Genomic DNA, 27,770 nt, shown 5'->3' on the forward strand with positions numbered 1-27,770 from the left:
CAAGAGAGCAGCTACTGTACACGCAGCTGCAGCTACTGCTGGTGGAAAAGTTGCTACAGAGAGTCAGTACATCCTGCAAAGACTCAGCTGTCTCCTACTAACATTCTTTCAAACACAGGCTGAGAACAGAAAAGAATCTTACAAGTGGCAGACAATTAACCCAAATAGTTCTGCTGCTTTAATAATAGTTCAATATTTACGTTTACATTGTTCCAGTTTATCAAAAACCAATTTCACATGGAAATGTTTTCCTAGGATTCAACAAGCTTCTTTTGGAAGCCAGTTTCATACCTATTAAGTCGTTTTTTGTGTGTGTGAACAGAAAATCTCATGCCCTTTGTGAGAAACAACATGCAAAGTTGCATCGTGCAGCAAAGGATTTCAACTGTGAGAGAGAGAAGGAGAGAAAATGTTGGTCACATTCCATCTTTGCTGTAAAATGAAATGGTAAACCACCTCTCCTTCCTCAGGAGCTGATAACAGATCAAACTCATACCCAGCACATTACTTTGGACATATAAGGAGAGCATGCCTGCATACCTGCAGACAGAGCTGAATCAATCAGAACTGGAAGGCACCTAGCAAGACTACGGAAAGGAAATCAAAAAGGCAGAGACTCAATGTTGAATAATTTATCAAAACATTTTTATTTTCTTGAACAACAATACAATATGTCACAGAAAAATCACAGAGGGATTTAAGACAGGTCTGGCTCAGGTTTTCTTCTATGTGAGTTCTTTTTAAAACAGTAAGTGCAGCATAAATCAAACGAGTCAAGAGGAGAAAGAGCATTGTTACATCCTTCAAATAATACTAAGAATGAGGACAAGACACAAAAAACAAAAACCTCGACGCCATTAAAAGTCACATCCCTAAAAGTCTGCAAAAGTGTAAAGAATTACAACTACTGCTAATGCTCATAAAACTACTAATGCCTCACAAGATTATGAATTTCATACAATGGAAAAAAGTTTAAAAAGATCTTATATTTATCTGTTAGATACAGTACAAAGACATCATTCCATTTCTGGTACCAGTAAACTGTGTTGAAATGGTTCTAAGCACCAACCGGTCAGTTTGAGTTGTGTCACTGACTCATTTTCATACATCATTATATGCTGTTTAATGAGGGGGCGTTGAGGCAAGGAGGGGTCTAGCACCATGAAAATGAAACCGCTCCCTGATTGCACTTCCCCTATCCACACATTATGACCATACTACATCTTTAAAATACCTTGTAGCCCCTTATCAAGTGAAGTACCCTTTGATATGCAATAAATATATAAGAAAACAACCATGTACAGTATAAATAATGTCACAATTTACAATTTTTCATTTCCTCTGTAATCCAAAAAACAGAAACTGACAACAAAAAGAGGTATAAAAATGGGAAGAAACCACCATTACAGTAACTGAAACTAGAGTGAAACAGGATATTTTTAGGGTGTCTTATAATATAGCAACAATAAAAACAAATGACTGAGGTGGACATATTTGACCATATAGAAATTAGATTTTTGACTGAGAACAAAACCACGTAAGTCTTCTAATAAACCTGACAACAGATAGATTATGTACATTAAATGGTGTGCACAGACTGATGAGGGCAGGAGTATGATCTGAACATTTTCATTTGTGGGGATTTTGTTGTCATGGCTACACAGCATCGATTCAAATAGTGTAAAATAGGTCTAACCTAATTCACTCAACTAATTAACAGCATTTGGAATAGAGTCCAGTGCAGAGTAATAATCACATTTTATGAAGGAATCAAAGCTTTTGAATGTACTGTGAAGCTGTAGAAATTTTCTCACCCTTACATTATAACAATACTATAACATTACAACTAAAGATCAGTAAATGCAAAATACAAAAAAATGAAACTTTCCATTTTCAGGGACTGTCTACATGGTGGAGAAGAAAAAAGGGAGAAAAATGTTAGAATGACGACTGGGCCTTACTTGTCATGTCTCAACTCATGTCCTCTTAAACATGTTAAACTGGGAATATGAAGTGAGCCTGATCAGGATGGATGTTTGCTGCATATGAAAACACTGAAGAAATGCCCTGCAGTCTGCTCATTGTTTTTTGCCCTCATTTGCTTTTGCATTGTACAATTATGATTGTGTGTCTCTTTGGACGTATTACTTCTTTCAGACTGTAAGCGGCACTTCACCAACGCAAGCCACAAAAGTGATTCCCCTCTCTGTACCCCGTCTGTGCACACCGCACCACTGTGTATCCCATAAATTCATTCACAATTTACAATTATTTATTTTCTGTCATCTAGAAACAAGAAACAAAAGAGGTATAAAACTGGGATTGTATTCCCATTCCCAAAAAATAAAAACACCACTATGTCTGTTTTCCGGGTGTATCATAGAAACCACACCAATGACTATTTAGCTGGACTGAAAAAATTGAATTTTCCATTTACATACTTGATTTCCAACTAAGAATGAAACCATATTAGTCCTCTAGTAAACCCGTATTTTAGAGAAACTGATAAAAGTTTTTGATTTGCTTTTTTAATACTTACATAAAACCTTTTTGTGTGTATTTAATCCTCTAATTACATCTCCTCTAAATACAGTTCACAAGGCCAATGTGGTGTACTTCTAGGCTGGTAAAACTTTTTAAGTATCTAACGAGAATAAATAAGATTGGAATAGCACCTCAAAGAGTTTACAGACAGGAATGACAAATGTCAGAGTTTTACCTGAATACCAAACAAAAACAGGAACCAATACAATGCCAAATGTGACAATCAGCTACTTCTCCTGTGAAGCGATTCCCCTGCTGGTACAACAGAATCACAGCGAATTCATGGACATATAGAATAACTAGATTGGTGTAAAAAAAGTTCTACTGAATTTGCATAAAAGTACCTGAATCAATACACAAAACTGGCTACTTGACGCTTTTGAATCACAGCAGTGTCCGTTGAACATATAACCTGATTTTCAGTGCTAGCAGTGCTCACATTTTTTTTTTTTTAATATCTGAAATGCTTTTCATGAGAAGTACCAGTCTAGTCATTCTATTTCAAAACACAAGTCCAATCAGCAGCTGGTATGGGGAAGACAGTGAGCTATAGTTGGATTGGCTGAGTATCCATACCTTATTGTGTGATGTAAACAATACTGAGTAAACGTGATTGGCTGATTCAGAAAGTGTTTCCAGGAATAGACTGCCTTGAAGACAACATTTGTGCTGCCATTAGAGTTTTGGTTATGGCTGAAAGACACCAGGGAGGAGTCCTCACTTTGATAATGGTGATGGAGCCTGAAGGGGAAGAAGAAGAGACAGGGCTCAGCTGACCATGTGAAAAATCTGTGTGTGTATGTACGTACGCACAAGAAATGATCAACAAACCAATTACCAATTAGAAACGATTTCAAACAAACAACGCATCAAGACAATATTCCAATATACACAAAACATATACTATAACTTACTTGAAACAACCACAAACAGGTAATAATATTTTGAGTGTACTGATTGTATTCTGTGCTACTCCCTGATTATCTGTATTTTCCAGTTGTAAAACATTTTTGTCTGGATGTTTTTATTTATCTTATTTAGTGGTGAATTGTCAATTTTGTGCTCAACATTCCTTGTAAATGACACAGAATGTTAAGTGTGGTCGTCTGTGGAATGATTTTGCTGGTTGTTTATGCTGCTGGTTGATATATTTTGCTGGTTGTTTCTGTCAAGAAATGTAACTGTTGGAAAATGTAACTAAACCTAACCTTAACCAAAACAAACACTAAACATATCACCAAAAAAATCTAGATACATATTACTCTAGATGCTACAATATACAGTGTGTGAATGGATGATATATACTGTTGAGGTAGTTCATGTACTTAACATATTTTACTGCAGACAAGGTAAGGATAAGGAGGTGCACATGTGGTTTTGCATGTTCAAACATGTTCATTACACATCATGCACAGTATACTTTGCATTATTGCTGATCATTTTCCAAAGCATAGTGTAAGTTTTTAAATTGAAATCTAAAGCCAAGTTCATTTCAAAGCAGTATGAAAATCCTCTTGCACAGACTTAAATGTTGCTCTCGACAGGTAATCCACCACAGCAAACATTCAGTTTGCATGATTGTCTGATAATGCAGCTGCCAGCAGAGGCTGTTTGGAAAAATATTCCGTTTATAGTGTGCTGCCAAAATGGAAGACAAACAACAAGCAAACATGGATGTGAAAATATGCAGTGTAAATGTTGCAGTTTCTTGCATTAAAAATTTTGCAATAAAATTTTAATAAACAGTTCTTGCTTGCAGCTACAATACAAAGCAAAAATAATGTAATCAATTCAATGCATCTGTGTGGTTTGATCACCTATCGCAAGCAAGTTCCTTCCATATCGTACCAACACGACCAGAAGCAATGGAGGTCTCGAAGAGGAGAAATCAATCTTAAGTGTTATGGTATCCTTTGGACAATGGTAATGGTCAGCTGTAATGTACATACACCAGCAGTATTCTTTAACTTATTTGAGTCATGATTTAAAATTTGTGTCTTTATCTAATGTTGATTTTTGATACAGTTTCTCATTTTACTTGCAGTATAAAGACGGTATAATCTGAGTGGAGAAATGTGGTGTCCTGTATTTACCTGGTCTAGCCTCTGAACCTTTCACTTTGGCATTACTGTTACTGTATAATATGACAAAGTGAGACTGACCAGTGTGAAGCTGTCATAGGTTCTCATCAGATCCTCCATCCGATACTGTTCCAGCACCACTACTCCTGCCAGCGACGGGCTGTTGGCTCGGGCACAGTCCTCGCAGTGCACCACATAGGACTTCTTACTGCTGTTCTCACTGGTCACAAACAGCACGTCAAACACCTCCACCTGCACAAACACAGTTCATATTCTGTTTGCAACATTTACACCACGTACACAAATGCATAATTTACTGTGCTGACAGACAGCGAGGCCGGCGGGAAGAGAGACTCACGTCACACTCATTGCAGTAGTAGGCCGGCTCGTCCTTCACACGACTCTGGTAACAGATCTTCTTCCCTGCAGCCACCAGCTGGTCTCTCAGAATCTGGATGTGCTTGATGGACTGCATCAGGCAGTGTCTGAGAGAGAGGCAGAGGAGTGGAAAATGAAAAATGTAAACACACGAACACACACATTCAAAAACACAGATAAACACTAAACACACATCTTACTTGATCATCTTGAAGGTATCCTGGTTGGTGATCTTGATGGTGCGAGCCACATTCCAGGAAACGTGGATCATGGGAACGATTGACTTAACCTTCTTCACCTCATTCCACTCAAAGCGCTCCAGGGCGAGTTGATATTGGTATGCTGGGAGAGCAAAAAACATAAACTGTGGTGAGGCTGAGAGTAGACACAATATTAAAGAGCATATTTCATTTGTAATTTGAGACAAAGAACACCTGATTGTCAAGTTTTGTGCTGCTATTTTTCGCTTTTTTGGTCCTTGTTGTAACTTACAGTTGAGCGGTCCCACATTCCAGGCGATGTTGTTGCACCAACCCACTGCCTGGACCCAATGTACAGTCCCTGCATTAATCCACACCAGGTCACCCGGCCTCTGAATGAAGCGGTACACAGGAATGTTGGCACTGTAAAGGTCTTCCAGAACTGGCCACCAGGACCCTGTCAGGTAGTCTACACCATGCCTGAGGGAAAGTTTGCAATGCAATAATGCAATGTAGCTCATACACACACTGTATCTTATTGTTACATCTGCTCTTTAAGTGATCCTACTGAAAGCCTCCTCACTCACTTCTCACAGAATTTGTTGATAACTTCCCAGTAGTGCTCATGGACAGCAAACCACTCACAGTCACCTGGCCCGATATTGATGTTGACTGAGCAGAAATTGTTGTTCTCTTGGTGACCTGATGAGAAACACAATTTAGGCTTGTTACTCATTTGAAACCTTAAAACAAAGACCTACTTCTGAAATCAGAGGATTTGATGCCTAATTGTGATGTCAGACACACACTGACCTGGCGTGCGGCTGCCTGGCACCTTCATGTAGAGCTGGACAGTGTTCATGCCCAGGATGGTGTGACCGACGTGACTGAGCATGTTGTTGCTCGACTCCACACGCATGAAAGCTGGCAACTTCAGCAGCTCCTGCAGCTGTGGCTTCCACCTTATAAAAAAAAACAAGAAGACCAGTGTTGTGAAAAAAAAGGACCCTCAGGAAGCTCAGTTTGAGTGGGCACAAGTTAATATCATAATCTTACCTTTTAGGGTCTGAGAGATCAATGTTAGTCCCAAATTTGATTATCTTTCCGACTGTTTTCATCTCTGAGCTGAAGGGAATAGTAAAGTCTGAGTTGAGTATTGTTATCAGAGGATTCAACACAGTAAATTCTTAATACAAACAGATCACAGTTTTGCGCTGACCTGGGCACGCTGGTGGCTTGAAGAGGTTGGGCTTTGCTGAGGAGAGCGGAATTGGCTTTCATGGTAGTCGAGGCGGGACTGCCTTTACTGTTGGCTAATGTGAGACCTGCTTTTGCAGTGGCTGATGGGTCTTGGGACTTGGCTTGCTCTCCTTCGTCTTCATTCTCACTCTCCTTCTCCTCCTATAACACATCTACATGAGCTTAGCTGACAGGTTGGCCAACAGCTAAAAATGGATGCATCATAATGTAGTTCACTTTTGAGGTCCTGGACAAAGATATCTCAGAAATAGATTATTCACCTACTACATGTGTGGATTTTACTAGTCTATACACTTGCAACAGCTTACTATGAATGTAAACACACACACATCTTCAAGAGTTGGTTTAGTAAATGCTACAACAAGTAAGCTTACTTTGCTATTTTATTGAAATTGCTTGAAATTTGCAGGATTATGGGAGGAATGTTTAATAATGGACCACTGTGGTGCAAGGGGCTAAACTAACTGTAGGGAAATATGTGTATTTATATCCATTATAGTAACTGCACTGTACTGCTTTTCACTATTGCTGTAACCACAGATCTACATCGATATATACACAATCTGAAATATTACATAGAACTCTAACCTGGTTTCACATTGGTGAGAGTAAAGAGGGCTAGGGATGTTATTCTTTTTATTTATTTTTTTATTATTATTTTTACTTCTGTGCATTTTAGAGTTTTATTATTACTATTATTGTGCATCTTTTATTGTTACTCTGTACTATGGCCGTTACCTCTGTGCTCCTCTTTGCTTTATTTTTATCTGCCTTGTTGGTTTTATTTTCTTTTGTAAAGCACTTTGTAACATTGCTAAGATAAGTGCTATATAGTTTACTATTATCATTACATATACTTATATACTATACGTTTGTAATGCATGTCTTTGTGTGTATTTATGTCTTTTCCTCTCTATTCCAGCAGCATCAAAAACAACTTATTGAAATCTGCTGAAAGTTCAAGAGAGATTATACACCAGAGATAAAGAGAGGCAGAACTCACATTGGTTTGAATACTGACATAAAAATCAAAAAAACTTTTTTCTTCAAAACACTTTCATATCAGAAAACCAACTGTTAGCGTATACAATATTCATTTTCCAGTTTCTTTTTTGACGGACAAAACAATCATTTTTGCTTTTTGATTCCGTTAAACAAGCTCTGTCCATTAAATATTAACTCTGTGCATGTCTAAGTGAGTATAAATGTGTGTGCCATGAAGGAAAATGTCTACCTGCAGGCTCTCCTGGAAGCTGGAAGCCTGGTACTGGGCGTATTTGGCAATGGTAGTGTGTGAACGGCTGCTCTCACAGGGCCACGTCTGCGTGGAGCCGCTGGGATCCCAGTTCTCATCAGCAGGCTGCTGAACCTGAGTCCTCACTTCCACTGCATGCTCCGCATTGGCCTCCACCAGGGATTTAGTGGAGAACAGACCAAGGTCTCACATAGGAAGAAAGACAGCAGAGCAGATGAGATAATTATCAGATAATAAACGCCCAATAAAATTTACCAAGTACAAGTAAAATTTTCCCCCAAACTCTTTGTATTTAGATTTAATACTCAAAAATGGTTGTCACCTCAGTTGCATTTATTTATTTTCTGACTTTAAGCATTTTTATAACTCATACAACCAAGTATGACATAGACAAAATAGGTGAAAGGATACACTAAAATATGCAAATGCATTCAAAGCAGCATTCCTCGATCAATATAGAGCCTCCCAGTGGCCCAGCCATCATGTCATGGTCATTCAAATATGGATCATAAAGACACAACCATGAATTGATTGTGACAATGGGGCACTGTATGCTGCCCACGATGATTGTGAAAGATGCAACGTCACTGACATACAGTTCGGAGAAAGCGATGGCTCAAAGAGACGACACATACAGTATTTTTCATTACAGAAATGACAAGACTCAAAAAAATCAAATGCGTAAAATGTCTACTACATCTAGAATAAAACACTGCCAACCTTACGACTTATGATATGATGCATTTATATGTAAAGAATTGATGCCCTTTTCCCTTTCTCTTTCTCTCTTCCCTGCATGACTATTTCCACAAAACAACAAACAAAAGGCCTTAATTAATGGCAAAGTGTTACTAATCACAAAAACCTCATTTCGAGTGGATGGAAGGTTAATTCTGTTGGGCTAAATCGAGTGAATGAGAGGGGTTCATTAGTTGAGATGAGTGTGATGTATAAACTTACTAAGGCGGAGGGAGCCAGCAAGGCCTCTGATGACAGTAACAGCATTTTTGGGATCAGTGCAGAACTGAAGCAGAACTGGAGAAAAGGCGTCTCTCTTGCTTTCCAACTGCAGACACAGCAAAGTACAATAATGAGCATTTGAACAAAGCAAATTAATGAATTTATTTGTCTTGAAAACAGATGAAAAATACTGACAGTAGGTTGGAAATGTGTAGATCTTGAAACAAGGTACGATAAGGCAGCTCACTCTGCTGCTATCTAGAGACTTTAAATCATCCCAAGAATTACGGAGGTTGTTTATAGTTTCTTGTTCATGTAAGAAAAACAGGATTTTAGGATTCCACATTTGAGGATATTACTTGTTAGGTTGCGTCATTTTTACTATCCTAATCCGTGTGGACTCACATAGATGCTTGGAGTGGGAGGGTTAAGCTTTTCTCGTGGAATGGGGGTCTCGATGTTAATGTTAGGTTTGACAGAAAGGGCAGGAAGCAGGTACGACTCCTTGAATTTCCCCTTCACCCTTGTCCCCCTGGGAAAAAAAAGAGAAGAAAAGAGAGCATTAAAACCCACTCTGATAGGATAGGATTACGCTTATCAGAGTACTCACTTGCAAGCTCTAATCACTTCAGTGGCGGTGTTTTCGATGCTGATCTTGGAAAGTGGGATTCTTTGCTCTTCCACCTCTGATATGTTGAATGTTTGTCGACCAGCGCTCTCCACCTTAATCAAGAGAATCTTAAGCTCCTTAGACAAGCCCATTGACAATGCTTTTAGTTTCAGGGGGTCGACTGGAGTTAATGAGCAGGGTTTACTCGCTGGTGTGGAGATACATAGTTTGGATGTATTGATTGTGACAGTTGACTCTGAGCTTGAGTTCTTGGTATCTGTGTTTCCAGCTGTTGAGGATATCGTATTTTCTAACTCACTGACTTCTTCCTTCGTCTCTGTTACAATCTTTACCTCGGAGTTCCCAGTGTCCCCTTTTTCTCTCTGCACATCTTTGCCATGTGGGGTTGGATTTTTCTGAGGAATTTGGCCCTTTGTACTGTCTTTGAGGGGTATGGGTGAGTTTCTGGAGATGACTGGCACTGAAGGTGAAACAGGTGTTTTACATGCATCCTTTTCTTCCAAATCTTTTATTTCATTTGCTTTGTTTTTAAGACAGATGATACCGTTTTCTTCTTTCTTTATCTTAATCTTGATCTCTCCTTCTCTTTCTCCATCTTTGTTCTTTTGTTTTCTTTTTCTGTCTGTGACAATGTGTTCTGTCTCTTCGCTGTTTGCCCTCTCTTCCTTGGTAGAGACAGTGAGGAGGCCGGTGAAAGAGGCTGTATGTGTGGTGGTCAGTCTCAGCTCTGCACTTAATGACTCGTCCAAAAGAGATGACGCTGCTCTCTCAGGGAGGATGTCTGTATCCCTAACGTCTTGTTTCTCTTCTATATCATTCTCAGTCTCTTCCAGCTTTTTCTGCACCAGGGTATCTGTGACAGGATCACACAGATCTGTCGGACTGTGGGATTTAAAAAGTGCATCTGAGGTAGTGTGAGTTGGTGATTGATTGCCGGGTTTGGAGGATGTGGTGAGATCTGATCTGGGGGAGAAATCCTGATGCTCCTGACAGTGGATGTCTGGCCCCAATGCAAGAGAAGAGGATAACTTAACCCCTCCTGCAGTGCTAGCAGGAGGCCCCCCAAATGGACCGCCTCGACATGTGACCCTCTGGCCACCGAGGAAGGTGGCCAGGCTCTTGAAGACATCATCCAATCCTGTTTTATGGTGACGAAGCTCACGAAGAAGAGAGCCAGAAGCTTCCTCGCCGCTGTCCATCTCTTCCTCCTTTTCTTCCTTAACAACTTGTTTAGTTGGTAGATCACTGAGTTCAGACATGTCATTGTGGGAATAATCAGCCAGTGTGCTTTCACAAGGCTCCTTATTCATCTCATCAATGCTCTCACTGTCTACAGGAGGAGGAGAAAAGCACTGGGTGGGGCTGGGCTGGAGGACAGGTCTACTTATCACTCCCTTTTCTAACTCATCCTCATCTTCTCCCAGAACTGATACTGGAGAGCCCTGCCAGCTGAGTACAGGAGGAGTGTTTGCAAGGTTGTCTCCAATTTCCCTCAAATTTCCCATCACAGCCACAGGCTGCAGGTCAGGGGCATTGAGAATCCCTCCGTACCCACCTTCTTTGCCATGCATGGGTTGATCTACACTAATGGAACATGCTGTACTGAGAGGTGCTAAGGCTTTAAATAAAAGAGAAGGGAGTGTATCATCGGGCTTTGCTTTTGGTCCGTCTTCTGATTGGGATGAGATGATGGTAGGCCTCTTGCTGGTCTTTTTGGAGCTGGTGTTCGTGAGTCGAGACTGTATTAGTTGTTCTTTGACAGGGAGTTTTGGAGGACTGACGATCTTTTTGGGCATTTTGCGATTTTCAGATTTTGAGGATGGTAGAGGTGAAGTGCAGCTGGGATGAGGAGCTCGACCAGGGGTGTTGTGATTCTCTGGAGTATTTTGAATATTTATGGATGGCCTGTGTGATGTCCTCTCTGTACGTTCACTCCTCTCCCTGTGCTTGTGTCTGGTTGGGCTGGGTGCTGACTGGCCTTGATTCTCTGGGGTCAGAGTTGTAGTCTCTATTTTAGTCATTTTGACCTCCCCTGAAGAGTAAGAAGTAGAGATGGAAGTGAACATTTCCTTTCCTGTGAGTTTAGTTTTCAAGCCTAATTTTCTCTCCTTCTTCGCTGTTTTATCCCTTTTCTTTTTTCTCTCGCCTAACCTCTTTTCTTCTTTTTTCTTCCTCCTTTTTCTTTCTTCACCCTTTCTGTTTGTCTTTTGAACTTCACACTTTCTCTCCTTTTTCACCAACTTCTCTTTTTGTTTGCACTCAGGTTTTTTGTGTTCTTCCAACTCCTTCTCAGGCTTGTTTGCTCTGGATCTGCTGTGGGGGGACTGTCGCGAGCAGAGGGGGTGTGAGGTCTTTCTGTATTTGACATCTAAAAACCTGGATTTTGGGCCAGCATGAGGTGTATGATACGTTGTAGATGTCAGGCTAGGTCTCGGGGTGTGATGGGGACTTCCCTGGAGTTTCTGCTGTCCACTGAGGCCAGGACTACACTGATGAATGACTGATGGATCTTTTCTGCCACTGGCCACTGTGTATGAAGAGGGACTTGAGGGAGCACGTGGACTGCTGGCAGTAGAACCTCCATCTTTAGGACCACAGAGGAAGGATGAATATGGAGGAGAGTCTGCACCAGAAGACCTGGAGATGGCTGGATCCCTTGAATTGCCCCTTGGATGAGTACGCTGAGGTTCCTGCAGAGTTAACATTATATCACTTTAGACTTTTGTTCAGGGATATCAATCATCAATCAATCAAACTTTTAACTATTTATACAGCACCTTTCAAACAAATCAATGCAATTCAAAGTGATTTAAAAGCAACTGACAAAACGTGGGATGCTAAAAAATGGATTTAGAAACCAATGCACACCAAAATAATTAAAAGGCAAAAAAGGTTAATTGAATGAGACAACAATAAAAGATGGGTAGTTAAGATAATAAAAGATCAATAATAAAAGATAATATGAACAATAAAATAACAATAAAAATAAAATTATGAGATACTACACAACATAAATAGATTATAGTAAGACAGTAAAATGTTAAATAAAACAAAATAGAATAAAATAAATAATAATGATGATAACAAATAAAATGAGCATAAATAATAAAACCATAAACCATAAAACACTACATAAAAGCCACTCTAAATAGATGGGTTTTTAGGTTAAATTTAAAAATATTAATATTTTCAGCTCCTCTCAGATCCCCTGGAAGGCTGTTCCAGCAGCTTGGAGCGTAATGGCTGAAAAGAGCATATTCAAATGTTTTTTTTCTTCTTTGTGGAACAGCTACAAGAGAAGAAGCAGAGGATCTGAGGGGCCTTCTGGCTCATAAACCAAAAACATTTGGATCTAGATGTAGGCCTGGTAAAATGACACAAAAACAGCTTTGGAAAAGGAAGTTTTCATTTTATAATTTTCATGCTATTTAAATGGTTTATTTCTCACTGTGCTTTGTTTGTAATGATGGCTCCAGGAGTCCTTTTCCTCTAGAGGGTGTAGCGGGGGGTTGTGCTGTGTGGCTCTGGGGTGGCCTGTGTGCCGCTGATAGTGGTAATGATGGTTTTGGTGGCTGTAAGGCACACGGGTGTGGTCTGCTGGTGAAGACGAAATTTTCCGGTCATCCTTCCCTCTGTTTCCATGATGTGGTGGTCTGCTGCCACAATTATGGTTTTGAACTGTTGGGTTACCGTTACAGAAGCCATGTCCTCCAGCTCGTAGTTTAGAGGTTTCCTGCAAAACCAAGAACAGAAATTAAGAAGGATCAACATGTTTATATTCAGTTTACATTTTTAGTAATCATTTAATGATCATACAAGCTTACCTGTTGCTGTGTTGTTGAGGTCCTGTGGGCAGAGTTGTGGCAAGAACCTGCCTTGTCATGAAGAGGCTTCCAGTCATCTTGGTTGCAGCGGTGGTGGCGAGGTGGTGATGGGGCATGGGCAAGTAAAAGTAAATGCCTTGATCCTGGATGAGATGACTAAAGAGAGAAGCACAGATATCCTGAAATACTACAGTGGATGGGATTTTACCAATGGGTGGTGCTATTGCACAGAAATAAACGTACAGGTAAAAAGGCTATTTTTAACAAATGAATCAAGGATTGTTGTACTAGGTCAACAAACTTTACCTGATCAGGGCCAGAGTCCCTTCTCCTCTTGGCTGGACACTCTTCCCTAGGGGATAAAGGGTGCTGTGGGGGTGGACTGTGCTGGTGGAGTTGGTCTCGCCGCTGGTGGAGTGCTGGTCGTTTCCAGAGTCCTTGTCTGTTGTTTATCATTCGGCCTGCGAAGCTCCTGCGGCAGTCTGAGGGAGCCCATCTCTCTGGTGTGGACTGGAGTTCTCTGTTGTTGCGATGCAGGCGAGGACCCCCATGCTATAGTCAGAGAAAAAAAAAGAGAAAAAGGACAGTTCTAATCAAAAAGTCAAATGATGATACACACTCCAGTTGAAATAATAATATGAACTCCAGAAAATTATACTGTTCCATCTGTAGGTCTCACCAGAGAGTTGCTGACATTGTTGTCCCAGTTTGTGTAGCGCTCTCCTGGTCCTGTTAGATAACTGTTGTTGGTGCCAGTTCGGTTGTGGAATGAGCGGGTGGAGTTGTGATGCCAGTTCTGGGCCTCAAATGGCTGCTCTTTACCATCCCAAAGACGTAAAGGCTGTCTGTGCCCCTTGGAAATACCCTTGTCCTGGACATGGTTGACGGTTCTCTCTTCCCTGAGCAAAAAAACAACTGGACTGAGCAACAAGTATCGAGGTAAAGAAAGGATTCAAGACAGTGATGCCATAGCATGACACAAATGGGACTTTATACTGTACACAAACTCATATCCAGGTAGCATTAATTGTTCTACTGTTCTGTCGCTTAAATGGCAGGTACAAGAGTTGTCACCCTTCAACTGTTTTAAAAAGCTTTATTCTATCCATCTGAGTGGTTTTAGTAACAAACACATTCAGGTACATATAACTGAATGAATGATATTTATACTGTTTTACTCACCTATGATAAAGACGACTTGATTGTGGATGATGTGATTGATTGCGCCCTCCTTGGCATCTGCAGTGAAGAAAACTGCAATTATTCTTCGCAAGAAAAAAAAACATACAGAAAACCTATAATGTCTTACAGATAATGCAGTTGAAACTTGAAAATAAACAGTTCAAGTCAGTATGCAACAAATCTGGGAGCTCTGACTTGTGTTGATGGAGGCTAGAAGTTGGGTTTAAGCCAAACTTTCTTGTTTTTGCCAACTGTTGACATAACCAGCCATCAGTTTCCTCCAAGTGTTTACTGTGCATGTATGTTCTTTCTTTAAATGCCTTCATCAAGGGTACCTTGCTGATAGCTAGGGCACAAAATTAACACCAGCCAGCTAAATGCTGGTAAAATATGCAAGTGGCTGGTAGATCTGCTTCACTTGCCAGCCAAAAAAACAACAGTAATTTATTGAGCGGCTGGTAAAATTTGAACATTCACTAGCCATTTGGCTGGTGGACAAAAAAGTTCATTTTGCACTCTGCTGACAGCTACTTTAGCAAAACTCAAACTCAACTCATGATGAACCATGACAGATATGATGGGGAAAAAAACATTCACTTTTGTAGCAATAAACTTCTTTGACCTCAGTGAATATGGAGACAATTTGCAAAGCTTGTTAATAAAGCACCTCTGCATGGTTGAAGGATCACTTGACCCCATGCAGGGGATCAATGTGACCCATAATGGAGCCTTTAATTTTACCTTTAAAGGAGAATTGTGGATTGTATTACATTTAATACAACTTATCAAACTATGTTGCTCAGTGCAAAACCTGTCAGCTCTATGCTTTTTCTTTCTCAAAGAGAAGTTAACGTTTGGTGGTCACAAGTGATACAACTGCCAAAAGCCGCAACCACATAGCTCAAGTTACAATCATATTCATTAGAGCCACCCTCAACTCCTCCAGCTGAGGCTTTTCTCAGCAGCAGATAAAGAACTTATGGTTTCATTCACCAAAGTCCTTCTTATTTAAACTGTAGACAATATCATGCTCTCAGCTGCAGCTGAAGTAAGAGCTTTTCATGAAAATGCTCATCACAGTTTCAGTAAATCAGTCAGTCCCTTAAAGTGGTGCTTATCTTTAATCAGTCCAGACAACAAAGGCTGGTGTCCCAACTGCTGGAATGACCCGTGTTGGGGAAGTTCAAGCCTCCAGTTGTTCTACTATCTACTCCCACTGGATTTAAATTATTTTCAGGAATGCTTCAGCCATTTTCCATCCAACTATCTGGGTGTTACAAGCATTTTACCATGTCCTCTTTCTTAACTGTTACAGTCAACAATGCAATGAAGGTTGCTGAAGTCTTATTGTACATCTTGGCTAGTGTTAACAACTAAAGATATGTGTGCCCCTGCAAATGCACTACTGCCTTTACATAAATAAAAAGTAACACTGTAGCAACACTGTGTGTGAGTGCTGTGATGGCACTGCTGACCTTTGTGTGTTGTTCCAGGGCCGACTGTTTACAGGAGCCCATTGTGCTCTGTTAGGTCCTCCAGCTGGGTAGGAGTCCCATGTGTTACGGCCAGAGTACAGCTCTGCTGGGTGATACATGCAGCCTGAAGCAGAGATGTTGTTAATGAGATTAAGATTTTGAATGAATAAATGAACAAATAAATGAATAAATATATCTCTTTTAACGACATGCAATATGGAAGTATTGCCACTTTCAACCATCGGATCTTAGCACAGTAATGTGCTGATGCTATGTGATGACAATGCCTACCTTAATTTATTGTACAATAATTTAAATTTGTGAATAATTCTTACATTTATACAATGTATGAGAAAATAAAGGCAAGCTTTAGTCCTTGATTCAAAAATCTGTTCTACTCCACTGATTTATTACTTAATGAAAGCCTACAGGGAAAGGCCTGTAATCATGTCAAGTAACACTACCAACTAACACATGGAAATATTAAGGATTTGATGACATTTTGGATGTACAAAGCAATGTTCATGTGCATCATTCTACCATCTGTGACATTTGCAGTAAGCTGATTACTAACGCTGAGTTTTCACGTGTAACATAGTTACAGTTGAAAGTAATCTATGCCTTCACATAACTGCTTAAAGCGGACATGTGTTTTTGTAGTACTATTGTGATACTGCATGTAAAGTACGTCAGTGGTGTACATAGTGCATGTTTGCATTTAAATAGCCACATACATACACACACACACACACACGTACACACACGTACACACGTACACACGTACACACACACACACGCACACACACACACACACACACACACACACACACACACACACACACACACACACACACACACACACACACAGAGACAGAAATAACTTTGTTTACCAGTCTTGGGTCTGTGTTTGAGAGGCCCTCCACTTCACACCTGAGAGCAAAAAAACAACCTGTGGACAAGACACACTGTTGAGTGATACATTATGTGCACTGCTAAAAATAAAAATGTATTTTCATACCATATCTACACAATAATTACTTTTTCTTCTGGCTTAATAACAAATAAGCTTTTTATCCTTGTGGTTTTGTGATATACACTGACACCTAAGTGCCCTTTTGTGTATCTCTAGTAGATTTTCTTTCCTCATGCTGTACTGTTCTGCTGCACTGTATCTGTTCAGCAGTCATATCATCAGTCAGCCAGAGCTGCATTGTGCATTCAGCCTCTCTCTAATCACGACAACCCAGCAGCCACCACAGCCAGTGGCCATCCAAGGATAGAAAAAAAACATTGCACTAAGACGAAGGACCATGGCAACCTCACTTTAAGAACAAAGACAAGCAGAGAAAAACACAGGGTGGGCTGCTGTAGTGTTTTTCTCACCCTGTAAGCCATGAGTCTAATTTACGGACAGAAATGGTGGTTAATGTGTCTCAAATCAACAGCGTCTTATATAGGGGTCCATTCTAGCCATTCAGTCTCACCACTCATTATCAGCTGCTAACTCAGTACATCTATATTTCTGCATTTGCCTCAAGTAGAGCAACTTCCACAGGCACAGTGAGCTCTACAGCTGCCAGCTGAGTACTGAACCACTATACCAGGTCAGGTGTTCAGCTGGTTATAAGTGTCTCTGGCAGAAATGTTAAAAGTTGTTCACTTATTGTCTGATCACAACTTTTAATCCTTAGCCTCCTCTGCCTATTTTCATTTTTATTGAACCTTTGCTCTTGCTTTAAATAGAATAGTTTCATAGTGTCTTTTACCAGGGAAAGAAACAATCTTACTGTTTTTTTATTGTAGCTGCCAAACATTTCGGCTATGGGTTTATTTTGTTGAATTGAACAGACTTTGAAAGATTTGCAGGCTGAAGAGAACAAGGCTGTACTGGTGACAGGTTGCACCTCTACACGCACATTCATTTCCCACAGCTCTTTGTAAGTATTATGAAGAACTACTGTGCAACATGTTACCACTTCCCTAGTGGTAATTTTTGTACGTTTGTTCCATACAGGTTTGTTTGTGGTAAGACTGTTGCAGCTGTGCTATAATAACCTTACTGTGAGTGCTGAATGAGCTAAGTGAGCAACCTCTCTGAGAGTCCGTTTCCAGAGCAACTGAAAGCCAGACAGTTCTTTCTGCTGTGGCTTTAGGCTCTTTAGAGTCAATTGCATTTCAATTTATTTTTAGAGCAGAAAGAGGACACAAAAGACCTGTATGTGCATACTATGTTACACTACTAACATACAGTAAAGTAAGACTCCATGCTTTTATCCTAACATACAGCACTGTATGCTGTCAGTAACTACATAAAGCTGTACAACAGACACAACATGTCTAATTACATCCACTCTAATCCTTACATCAACTCCTGTCCCACTAAGATTAGATTTTTGAAAGAGCAGCTTTCTGAGTTTCAACAATTCTCTGCTAATGTTGAAATGAATGAATGTAGAATTCCTTGCTTTAAAATTTTCTTTGCTTAGGATCTTGGTTGTATGACTGTATTTTTTTGTCCCAAAATGGCAACTTGTTAATGTTGCATCATTGTCAATCCTGATTTCTAATAAATTCATGATTGTGTGCTTAATTCATGCCAACAGGACTGTGTGCTTAATTCATGCCAACAACTTATAAACTATGTTTCACTCTTTGTGTGGTGTTGCCAGATTTTTAGACAGTGTTGCAGTTTTCCTTTTTCTTTAACAAGAAAAGATGCTTTATCGCGCTTTTAACCCTGAGCCTGCAAGCATTTGAGCAACATTACACAAACAGCAGACAGACCATCTGTTTTAGACCCTCCCTGTTGAACAGTGAAACACACACTTTTGTTACAGTGTTGTAGGGGAAGCTGTCAGTCAACAGCAGCTTCAATTTGACTCAACACAACAATGGCTCTGTGCTTCCAATATTAAACCCATCTGCGCAGGGTTAATGCGAGACATCTGGAATTTAGCTGCAAGGCCAAATGATGTCATGTGCAAAAGGGGTTAAGCTGCTGTTGGGTAAACTCTTAACTTCACAGTAAAATAACCTTAAGTAATGAATGTGCAATTCAAACAGTACATACAGCATGAATCGTGTTAAATATCACCTGTTTGCCAAATTTTGTTTCTCATTTGTATAGTGAAAAGTCTGTGCACAAATTATGCTTTGCAAGTGAAACAATGATTATGCTGGTAGGTGATGACTTGACACCTACTAGAGGTTAAACCCAAAGTCTGCAGCCCTCAATCTGCTCCAAAGACTCCATCCCTCCCTCCCTCTTGTCACCAAGGAAACCCTGGTCATCTCTCTGTAACCACAGGGGGATAGCCATGCATCCATTCATGTCTCTGGTGAGACCCCAATTTGTCTGTCTAACCTTTTACAATTTCACCACACTAACCCTCTTTGCTAAGTGTAAATTGGAGACATTTACTTGAAACATAATAGCAGCATGTGCATCCTTGTAAGCAATCTTACCTTGCAATGAGAGATGAGAGAAAAGGAGAGGACAGGCTCACTGGTCCAAATTTGATGATGCTGTCAGTCAGGAATAGCAAGACAGCAGACCTGTGCAGTCTCTTGATTCCTTTAAATAGACATGCTCCGCTATCTGGCAAACACACAAAGACACACATAGTAGAGAGAGTGAGGAAATACCATAGTCAGTTGGTGCACAGATGTACAAGACAGGAAGGTTTTATTGTTTTAAATCAAGGACAGAATCTCTCCTTCATCCCTCAGGTATTCCTGCCATTCTCTTCCTTTCTATTCTTGTCTTTCATTTTCTACAACACATGCTTTCACAAACGTTTGCACTGTTACAGTTCTGACCCTCTCTAGACAAAGAGAATGAAAGTGATGTGAGAAAGAGAAGAGGAGAGGAGAGGAAGGATGGGTAACCTTTGACAGTCTTTTCTCCTGTCTTTCCTCTTCATGGCACTGCTCCATTGCCTTTGCTATCTTCAACTACATGTTTCAACAAGGCTCCTTTTCTTTCTTGATACCTAATATCCCAGCCTCTTCCTTTCTCTTCCAGGCTATGTGTATGCCTCTGCCTATGCCTCACCCTCCCTTTTCTCTGCACGCTGTGTCCTTGTATCCCTGGCAACCGATGATATCATTTAGTCCAGAGCTGGGAGCAAGGCCTCAAGCAAGGAGGGGAGTGTTTGCATGTGTGTGTGATTTTGACAGACAGACAGAGAGAGAGAGAGAGAGGAGAGAGAGAGAGAGAGAGAGAGAGAGAGAGAGAGAGAGAGAGAGTGAGGGGGGGGTTAATGTATACGTCCACATTGCTATCTGCTTTTCTCTTTTCACTCTTCTCTGATGTATGTAACATGTATACAGCAGCTCTGTCAGTTGAAAAAACATCTGAAGAATCTTTAAAAAGAATCTGAAAAAATTGAGCAGTGAAAAACTGCCTCAGTTCTGCACATACACTCCAATTTGTTCTCTCATTTGGCCACAGCAACAGTCTGTCACATTCTTACATATCTCACACTATGTGGAGCTGCTTGTTAGCTGCAGTGAACCACTGCAGATGTGCATCTCTTGTTGAGACTTTATGTGTGCATGTGTGTGTATGTAGGAAGGATACTGATCCTATACCATAAAAGGAAGGATGGGCTGCACCAGACCAGGCCTGTCTCTGGTGGCTTCTAGGCAGCTAACACGAGGAGCAGAGACATGAAGAGAACAGATGGAGGGAAAGCGAGAAGCGACAATGTTCAGACAGACAGCCACTGGACAGACAACCCGCCCCTGAATGCACAGCACATACATGATCTTACTGAATGCAGGACAGAAATAGCGTCACGGTCACAGAAAAAGAACGTACAGTATGAGCCGAATATCAATCACATTTCTAAAAATAACATCCCTACAGCCCCGCTTCCCTCTGCTCAATCCCCTTCTCCCTTTCTATAATAGCAGCTTCTCCCGGTGTATGCTCCATAAAGCACAGCCTCAGAGGGGTACTGGAATGTACCAAGGCAAGGTCAAGAGCAAGAAAGAGGGGTGTCTTTTGCAAACAATGCAAAATGTACAGCATTTTGTGAACAAAGACAATGAAGCCATTTAACAAGTTCAAAGACAGCACTGGATGCACGTGCATGCATATGTGTGTGTGTTTGTGTGTGCACCAAAAAGCTGGCTTGGCATTGCTGGGCAATGGTAACCTGGGGTGCTTACCTAAGCTGGCAATCATATCAACTGAAAGCATACACTGGGGCTGTGTGGCAGTAACCCTAGATGTCCTTTGTTTATTACATTTCAAACAACTCAAAAATATGTGTCTGAGTCAAACATTTCAGCCAGTTATTTAAAAAACACAACAAAGCCAAATGGTCTCTGCTTATGATGTGTCAAACAAACTGAGCAGAACTTTCAGTGGAACCAGGTAATGTGATGTACGTGACACAGTTTAGTCAAAATGAAGATTGATCATTGCATTGTAGTTTCTTACTACTGCACACCTCCCACAAACTAACACACACACACACACACACTGACACAGAGGCTGATATTCAACAGTTAAACGTTCAAGTCAAGCACACATGTAACCACAACACAAGTGCAACCGCAAACAGTCCCCTTTTACTACATTCATCATATCTAATTTCTGTTCTTGCACTGTCTGCACGTGAGCATTGCATGTGTGTGTGTGTGTGTGTGTGTGTGTGTGTGTGTGTGCTTCATGCATGAATGTGCAGCACAGTGTGCAGACACACACTGCAGTATGTTGAGCCAAGAGAGATCGTTCAGAACAATGACAGAGAAAACATTTTAAAAATTGACAAATGAAGTCAAACACATAACAGAAAGAGAAACAGACACACACACACACACACACACACACACACACACACACACACACACACACACTTCTTCAACACTGTACAATGCATGCAGTATATTTCCATTCAGCCAAAAGCAAATAGCACGTCAAGTGGCACGTCTGCAGTCCCCTTTTACCTCTTTTTTTGTCTTTGTTCTCTTTGGTCCACACGCCCCACTGCTCCCCTTTTCCTCCCTTTCACTCCTCGCCACCTTGTCTCACCCGATCCTCTCCTCTGTCTCCTTTCTTCCCCTCTCCTCCTCTTCCTGTTTCCACTCCACTCTCTGATGCTCCGGCTCTCGTAGCAGACTGATGGGGCGGGGCCACAAGCTGTCAGTCACAAGAAATGAGCCAATGAGAGGAGAGAATCTCTTATCTATCACATTTTGCAGTGAACAGGCAGGAGGCAGGATGAGGGGGGAAAATAGCAGACAGAGGCATGGAGGAGCTTTTTTTTTATTTCTCTCTTCCTCTGTGTGTGTGTGTGTGTATGTGTGTGTAAACAGTACGTGTGTGCACGTGAGAGTGAGAACAGAGAGAGAGTTGGAACATGGCCAGTACAGTAGAGGAGATATTTTAAATCTCTCCACAGCTGTAAAAGAATATTCTCAAGCAGATGCAGACATGTTTTCCACCAATATAACTGCAAGTGGGTGACATTCATTTCAGTTTGAATGTGATACTTTTTAGCTTTATACACTTATACGTGCAAAAAGATTGACATACATGTGTCATGCAGATTGATAATTTTGTCCTGTCTCCTTGTTACCACATTTTTTGTTCAAATCCTCAAAAAACAGAACATTTAATGACATAATTAAAGAAGAAAAAGGTCATGAGATAAACTGTATGTAGACTGCCAAGCTACAAACTTTTTTGTAGGATTGCTGCAGGTGTTTGACGATACTACCGAGGTTAAATGAGCTTGTTCTTCCTTGTTACACATGACAGTACCAGTATGAACAATGCATACAGCTCTCCCATTTCTATGGACCTTGGTGGAGCTGAATACCCAGGTATCTTTCTGGATGAATTGGGATGTGAGGCAGAGAGAAATGGTGACAGACGGGCTGCGAGTGTTGGCTGAGCTCAAATGTCAAGTGACAGGAAAACCGGGGGAGGTGGGGCTACAGCTCTTGGTTCATGAGGGAGGGTCTAGTCTTTGTGGCTCACAATGCAAAACCACCACTCACCCCTCTGCTCATTTCACCCATCACCGACCAATAAAAAGCAGGCAGAGCTGACGGCCCTGAGTGCACAGTGAGAGGTAGAGACAGAGGGAGAGCTGATGAGGAGCCAGACGAGTAGGCACAAGTGCGAGAGTGAAATGGTGGAAGCAGACTGCTGACAGCTTTTTGCCTCTGAAGTGCCATAGCAACAGCCCCTGATCAGCCCAAACTCTATTGGTCACTGCTCAACCCCATGTGGGTATTTGGACCAATCAGCAGGCTTTGGTGCAGAACTAAGTGGGGACAGCTTCACAGGCCAGAATATCTGCTAAATTATGCCCCCTGGTGGCTCAGTGGAGGCCTAGAAGGTTCTCCTGTAGTTTACAACTACAGGGTCTGCACAATGGAGCATCTGTTATCTGTTCTGTCTTGACAGTTTCCAAAAAAAAAGACAAAAAGCTGTCACGCTTGGATCTAATGATACCATAATGATGCAAATGTTTCGCAATGTTGCCCATAAACTTCAGAAGTAATTACAAAATCGCACTAATATGCATTTTGGCAAAAGTTATATTATTAAACATTAGTACAATGTCACGACAAATGCACACTGAAAAAAAACAAATGTTTTAAGATTGCAACTCAACTAACACTCACTATACAGCCTAACTAATGTAGAGTACATCTCTCACAAAGCACTTAGTAATTTTAATCATGTAGTTTTGGATCAATGCTTAAAACACATGAATATTTTTTATTCAAAATGACACTGATTGGTGGAAATAATAATACTGTTAGCAGTGTAGGTAACTGTGCTGTTGGATTTTAGAAAAAGTTATAATTTATGTATGTATGCATCTCTCATTATGGAGAAAGAAATGGAAACAAGCAACAACAAACCTGCATTGCCTCCAAGTGGGCAACATATATTACTGCAGGATGAAATATATATACAGTACTGGATTTTATGAACATACAGAGTGTGAAGTAGATGGACAATACATTGTTTTCCCTGTTTTTCCTTTTTGGTTAATTATAGTAGAGGGTAAGAGACTTGAACTTTATACTAAAAAATACAGCAGACATAGAATGTAATTTTCTAAGTATGTATTACATGAAATTGACATACTGTATTTGTTATATATTTGATTATAACAGCATATATTTCCCAATAAAATAATTGATCATAAATTATTTTAATTTGTCATTAAATTGTTAAACAGCCTGGCATATTAATACTTGTCTGATGGGCTTATTCCAGGTCAGCCACACAGAGCTATAGATAAACTTATTATTTACAAACAAATAAACAGATAGATAAGCAGACAGGTAGGGAGATGAAAATGTAAACACACTTTCTCACAAGTGATTTTCAGCTGTATCATTTTTGGCTCAGATAGTTCCCTGTTGATGACAGCGAACTGAATTATTTATCAGCCATTTTTAAAAGTAATACATTTACGTGATCTATTTACATCACGTTCAGCATATGAGGGATGATTTTGTCACATATTTGAAAATTATGAAAGATAAAACCGGAAAGAGTTGTTCCCATGACTCACACTGATAAAAGGCTTATTTGAAGAAAACATGGACAGTCATAACCAGCATCTTTTCTGGGTGTACAGTCAGTACATTTTCTACTAAAGAACTGATAACATCAAACGCAGCGGCAGTAAAATGCTCTCCTTTTGCTGAAGTTAAAGCAGCAGAGGGCAGCTGAGCTGGGTCGGTACTTGGTTTGAATTTGGCATAACTTTAATTGGTAAAATGCTGACAGCTGAAAAATGTCTGTTCACATAGCTGCATCATCAGCCCCAGCTACATAAGTTATGATTGTCATAACTCAAGATTAGATCAGAGGCAAGCTGGTCCCTCGATGAATAACAACACCCAGTCACTCCAATTGACTTATTAGGGCAGTGAAGGATTGTTGGTCCAGCTAATCTGACAAACAGTTTCTATTTGCATAGATGAACTTGAGCAGAGGGCAGTGTAGGGCAGCTACTGTATTGCTACTGATATGCAGCACATTTCATTTCCCTTACATTTCAGACACTTTGATTATAATATAAAGTATGTGTGGTGAGCACACTTTGACAGGACATGTGGTTGTTGTGGGGGGGATCAATCAGTGACATTATAGGCCACATGTTGTTGCCAAATGATACATGCAAAATCAAGAAAACATGCAGAAATGTCCCCCACAGTATTGGAGAGAGCCAAGTCATCAAATAGTGGTAATAAACAAGTGAGATATAAAGAAAGAAAGAATTTACATAATGTGTCCAAGCTGTGATGAAGGACAAAAAACTTTGAAAACAAAATAGGTCAAGCACCCATTTTGGCAGAACATTGAACCATTTGCTATGAAAGACTTCTACTTCATGGCAAATGATGTCTCTTAAATTGCTATATTGGGAACTAGCTTATTTTCTTATTTTGCAAGACACAAAAGCAGGCACCTACAGTATGCACACACCTTGACTTGAAAATGTCTGGTGCACATACACTCTTTGTCACTATGTCGTAGTTTCATGCTTTATCTCTCTTTTGCCCATTGGCTTATCCACTGTTCACACACATTAGCGTCGTACCTCTCAGCCACACTGGTCACTGTGGGCCTTTTGTTCTTCACTGAGACAGATTAGACAGCTTTGCATTTTACTATTACATTGATAGCACGTTCCTGAATGTCCCGTGTTTCATCACCACACTCAGCAGAATTCAGGCCTCTATGAGAGTGAATTCCAATTATTGCTGTATCTCCCTCTACAGCAGGAAACTAATATGCTTACATCAGTGGAGGAAAAGGATGTTGCAAGGTCAAAATGTTTTGGAAAGGGCAAGTTATTTTGGCAGGTAGTTTATAATCAGCACAAGGAAAGCTTCTACAGTGGTTGGGTTTAGGTTCTTTGTCAAAAATAGGCTTCACAAGTGGTAGTGGTAGCGAGTTTCTTTATAAAAAGGTGTATTAGTTGTTGAGATTGGTTTGTGATGCTGAGGTAAAAATATAGAATAACGACAACATTACACACCTAATGAGTCAATGATCCAGTATCTAGTTGTTTGATGGCTTCTATCCAAAAGGTCAAACCATAACCTCATTATGAACTCATAGAGACAAACCTGTCAAGGTAGTTAAAAATGGCCAGTGAGATGATTTTGTCACATATTTGATGAATGGATCTGTTGAGCACTTAATCTCAACAGATCCATTAGTTGGTACAGTAGCTCTGTCTCCAAAAGAGCACTACAACTTGAAAAATACCAAATGTAGAATAACATTTATAACTGTCAAGAGAACAAGCACAGCACTGTTACTCAACATAAATGCAAAGTGTAGGGTAAAGTAATGCAGTGCCGTGCACGTCCACACCCACATGGCTTAGGAGGCTTGTCTTTTGGTTATACTCTACTTGGTTTGCATATCTGTTCTGTGACATTAAACTTGTAACTCCAAGCATTTTCTGCCACTGTTTTGCGGAGGCCACAGTAGGACACATTGGGGAGACGTTTTGACCATGAATATGTTAACACCTTTAGTTTTTGCGCTTTTCATAATCTGCTGTTTTTTGCCTCTGTTGTCAGCAACAGTTGTTCATGATTTTAATCATGTGGAAAGATGCAAGGATTCCCTGTATATGGGGACACCACCGCGAGGGATCATTGACTCCAAACTGAAGAAGATCTGCCAACGCTACGCTGACAAACCTCGCTTTGTCACCCTGTACGACCCCCAAAAGCGGATCCCAGTTTACTCAGCTTATACCTTCAAGAAAACAGAGGGAGACAGACGTGTGGATTACCCTTGGATGTATGAGCCACAGGTCAGAGACTTGTCTTTGAATAATTGTTCATGTTTGTTTTTTAAAAATGGCAAAAACTTAATCCATAATCCATTTACCCATTGTTAAACCAGATAGTTCACACTGAAGTAAGAAATCTCTTTCAAAGTAGACTTGGCAGCAGTTGAAATAAGCAATAGGTCTACTCTAGAAAAAAAGGGGGAAAGGGGGAAACAAAGAGGCCTCATAGACAATACTGGCTTTGTATTATTTCCCAGCAGATAAAAAACCTACTGTAAGTGCTCTTTTTTATCTCCTCAGCTGGCAGAAATCGATGGAAATGGAAACATGCTACCCTTCCCCACTGGTTACCTGCACATGAAATTTGAGGATAGCCAGGCAGTCCTAGATGATTACTCTGATGTGGTTCTCTATGAAAGAGGTCACCTGAACCCAGACCAGCACCAGTCAACACCACACGACCGTGCCTCCACTTACACCCTGACCAACGTGGTCCCAGAGATACGGGAATTCAACATCGGACCTTGGCGCGAATATGAGGAGCGGATCCGGCTTCGCCTCAACAACTTTTGCCGTGGCACTGCCTTCATCGTCACAGGGGTGACCACCAGAGGCAACATGATCCGTCGCAACAACCAGGACCGTGTCGCCATCCCTGAGGATGTGTGGTCCGCTTACTGCTGCACCGACTATGACCGCAATGCACCCCATGATGTTCGCATCCGCTTCCCGTCACATGCAGCCTTGGCTAAAAACGCCAAAGAGGGCAACAATGTTAATGAGATGACAGTACAAGAGCTTGAGATCTTTCTGAAAAATCATATGGATGTTGACCAGAATCTTCAGATCTTCTATGACAACTGTATCTCTCCCTCACCCCTTCCTCTTTACCTCCAACACACCATCTGAGAGCTTTACCAGCTATACTCCGTAGGGAGACATTTGTGCTTTTTGCTATGCAGTGATGAAAAAAAATCTGATATTGTCAAAATTCTCTGTAGTTGTGATGTAAGATTTCCCTTGCTTTTGCACTTTTAAAAAAAGCAGCAGGATTGGTTGTGCTCTTAAAAAGTTGTAGAGATTGAGTTGTTCTTTATAGATAAATTTAAAATTTACAAAATTAAAACCTGAAAAATAATTTACAGCAGAGCTACTTTGTTGGAAGAGGCGATAAAATACTT

At 40.6% G+C, this 27,770-nt stretch overlaps 2 protein-coding genes across 5 annotated transcripts in view; one reads left to right on the forward strand and one right to left on the reverse strand.

Annotated features, from left to right (window-relative positions):
• Window positions 1-628: 628 nt before the first annotated feature.
• Window positions 629-27,770, reverse strand: part of kdm6bb (lysine (K)-specific demethylase 6B, b) — a 29,700-nt gene continuing 2,558 nt past the window's right edge. For 2 of the 4 annotated variants that reach the window (XM_044371046.1, XM_044371045.1), the window contains exons 3-24: window positions 21,749-21,941; window positions 19,256-19,388; window positions 16,681-16,739; window positions 15,791-15,914; window positions 14,316-14,372; window positions 13,813-14,032; window positions 13,440-13,685; window positions 13,134-13,289; window positions 12,758-13,042; window positions 9,289-11,999; window positions 9,084-9,210; window positions 8,679-8,784; window positions 7,698-7,903; window positions 6,423-6,604; window positions 6,260-6,328; window positions 6,017-6,165; window positions 5,791-5,905; window positions 5,496-5,683; window positions 5,204-5,345; window positions 4,984-5,110; window positions 4,707-4,877; window positions 629-3,285 (exon numbers count right to left, since the gene is read on the reverse strand). In XM_044371046.1, the coding sequence (XP_044226981.1) occupies window positions 3,262-3,285; window positions 4,707-4,877; window positions 4,984-5,110; window positions 5,204-5,345; window positions 5,496-5,683; window positions 5,791-5,905; window positions 6,017-6,165; window positions 6,260-6,328; window positions 6,423-6,604; window positions 7,698-7,903; window positions 8,679-8,784; window positions 9,084-9,210; window positions 9,289-11,999; window positions 12,758-13,042; window positions 13,134-13,289; window positions 13,440-13,685; window positions 13,813-14,032; window positions 14,316-14,372; window positions 15,791-15,909 (5,400 nt within the window). In that variant the 5' untranslated portion in view covers window positions 15,910-15,914; window positions 16,681-16,739; window positions 19,256-19,388; window positions 21,749-21,941 and the 3' untranslated portion in view covers window positions 629-3,261. Of the gene's footprint in view, window positions 3,286-4,706; window positions 4,878-4,983; window positions 5,111-5,203; window positions 5,346-5,495; window positions 5,684-5,790; window positions 5,906-6,016; window positions 6,166-6,259; window positions 6,329-6,422; window positions 6,605-7,697; window positions 7,904-8,678; window positions 8,785-9,083; window positions 9,211-9,288; window positions 12,000-12,757; window positions 13,043-13,133; window positions 13,290-13,439; window positions 13,686-13,812; window positions 14,033-14,315; window positions 14,373-15,790; window positions 15,915-16,680; window positions 16,740-19,255; window positions 19,389-19,678; window positions 19,957-21,748; window positions 21,942-27,770 lie in introns of those variants that run through there. The other 2 variants (XM_044371048.1, XM_044371047.1) reach the window with 2 other exon arrangements.
• On the forward strand, window positions 26,234-27,715 carry LOC122995707 (endonuclease domain-containing 1 protein). Its single transcript, XM_044371050.1, has 2 exons — window positions 26,234-26,610; window positions 26,890-27,715. The coding sequence occupies exons 1-2, from the start codon at window positions 26,305-26,307 to the stop codon at window positions 27,496-27,498; spliced, it is 915 nt and encodes a 304-aa protein (XP_044226985.1). The 5' UTR covers window positions 26,234-26,304; the 3' UTR covers window positions 27,499-27,715.

This window comes from Thunnus albacares, chromosome 13 (assembly GCF_914725855.1).
Source record: "Thunnus albacares chromosome 13, fThuAlb1.1, whole genome shotgun sequence".
NCBI lineage: Eukaryota > Metazoa > Chordata > Actinopteri > Scombriformes > Scombridae > Thunnus > Thunnus albacares.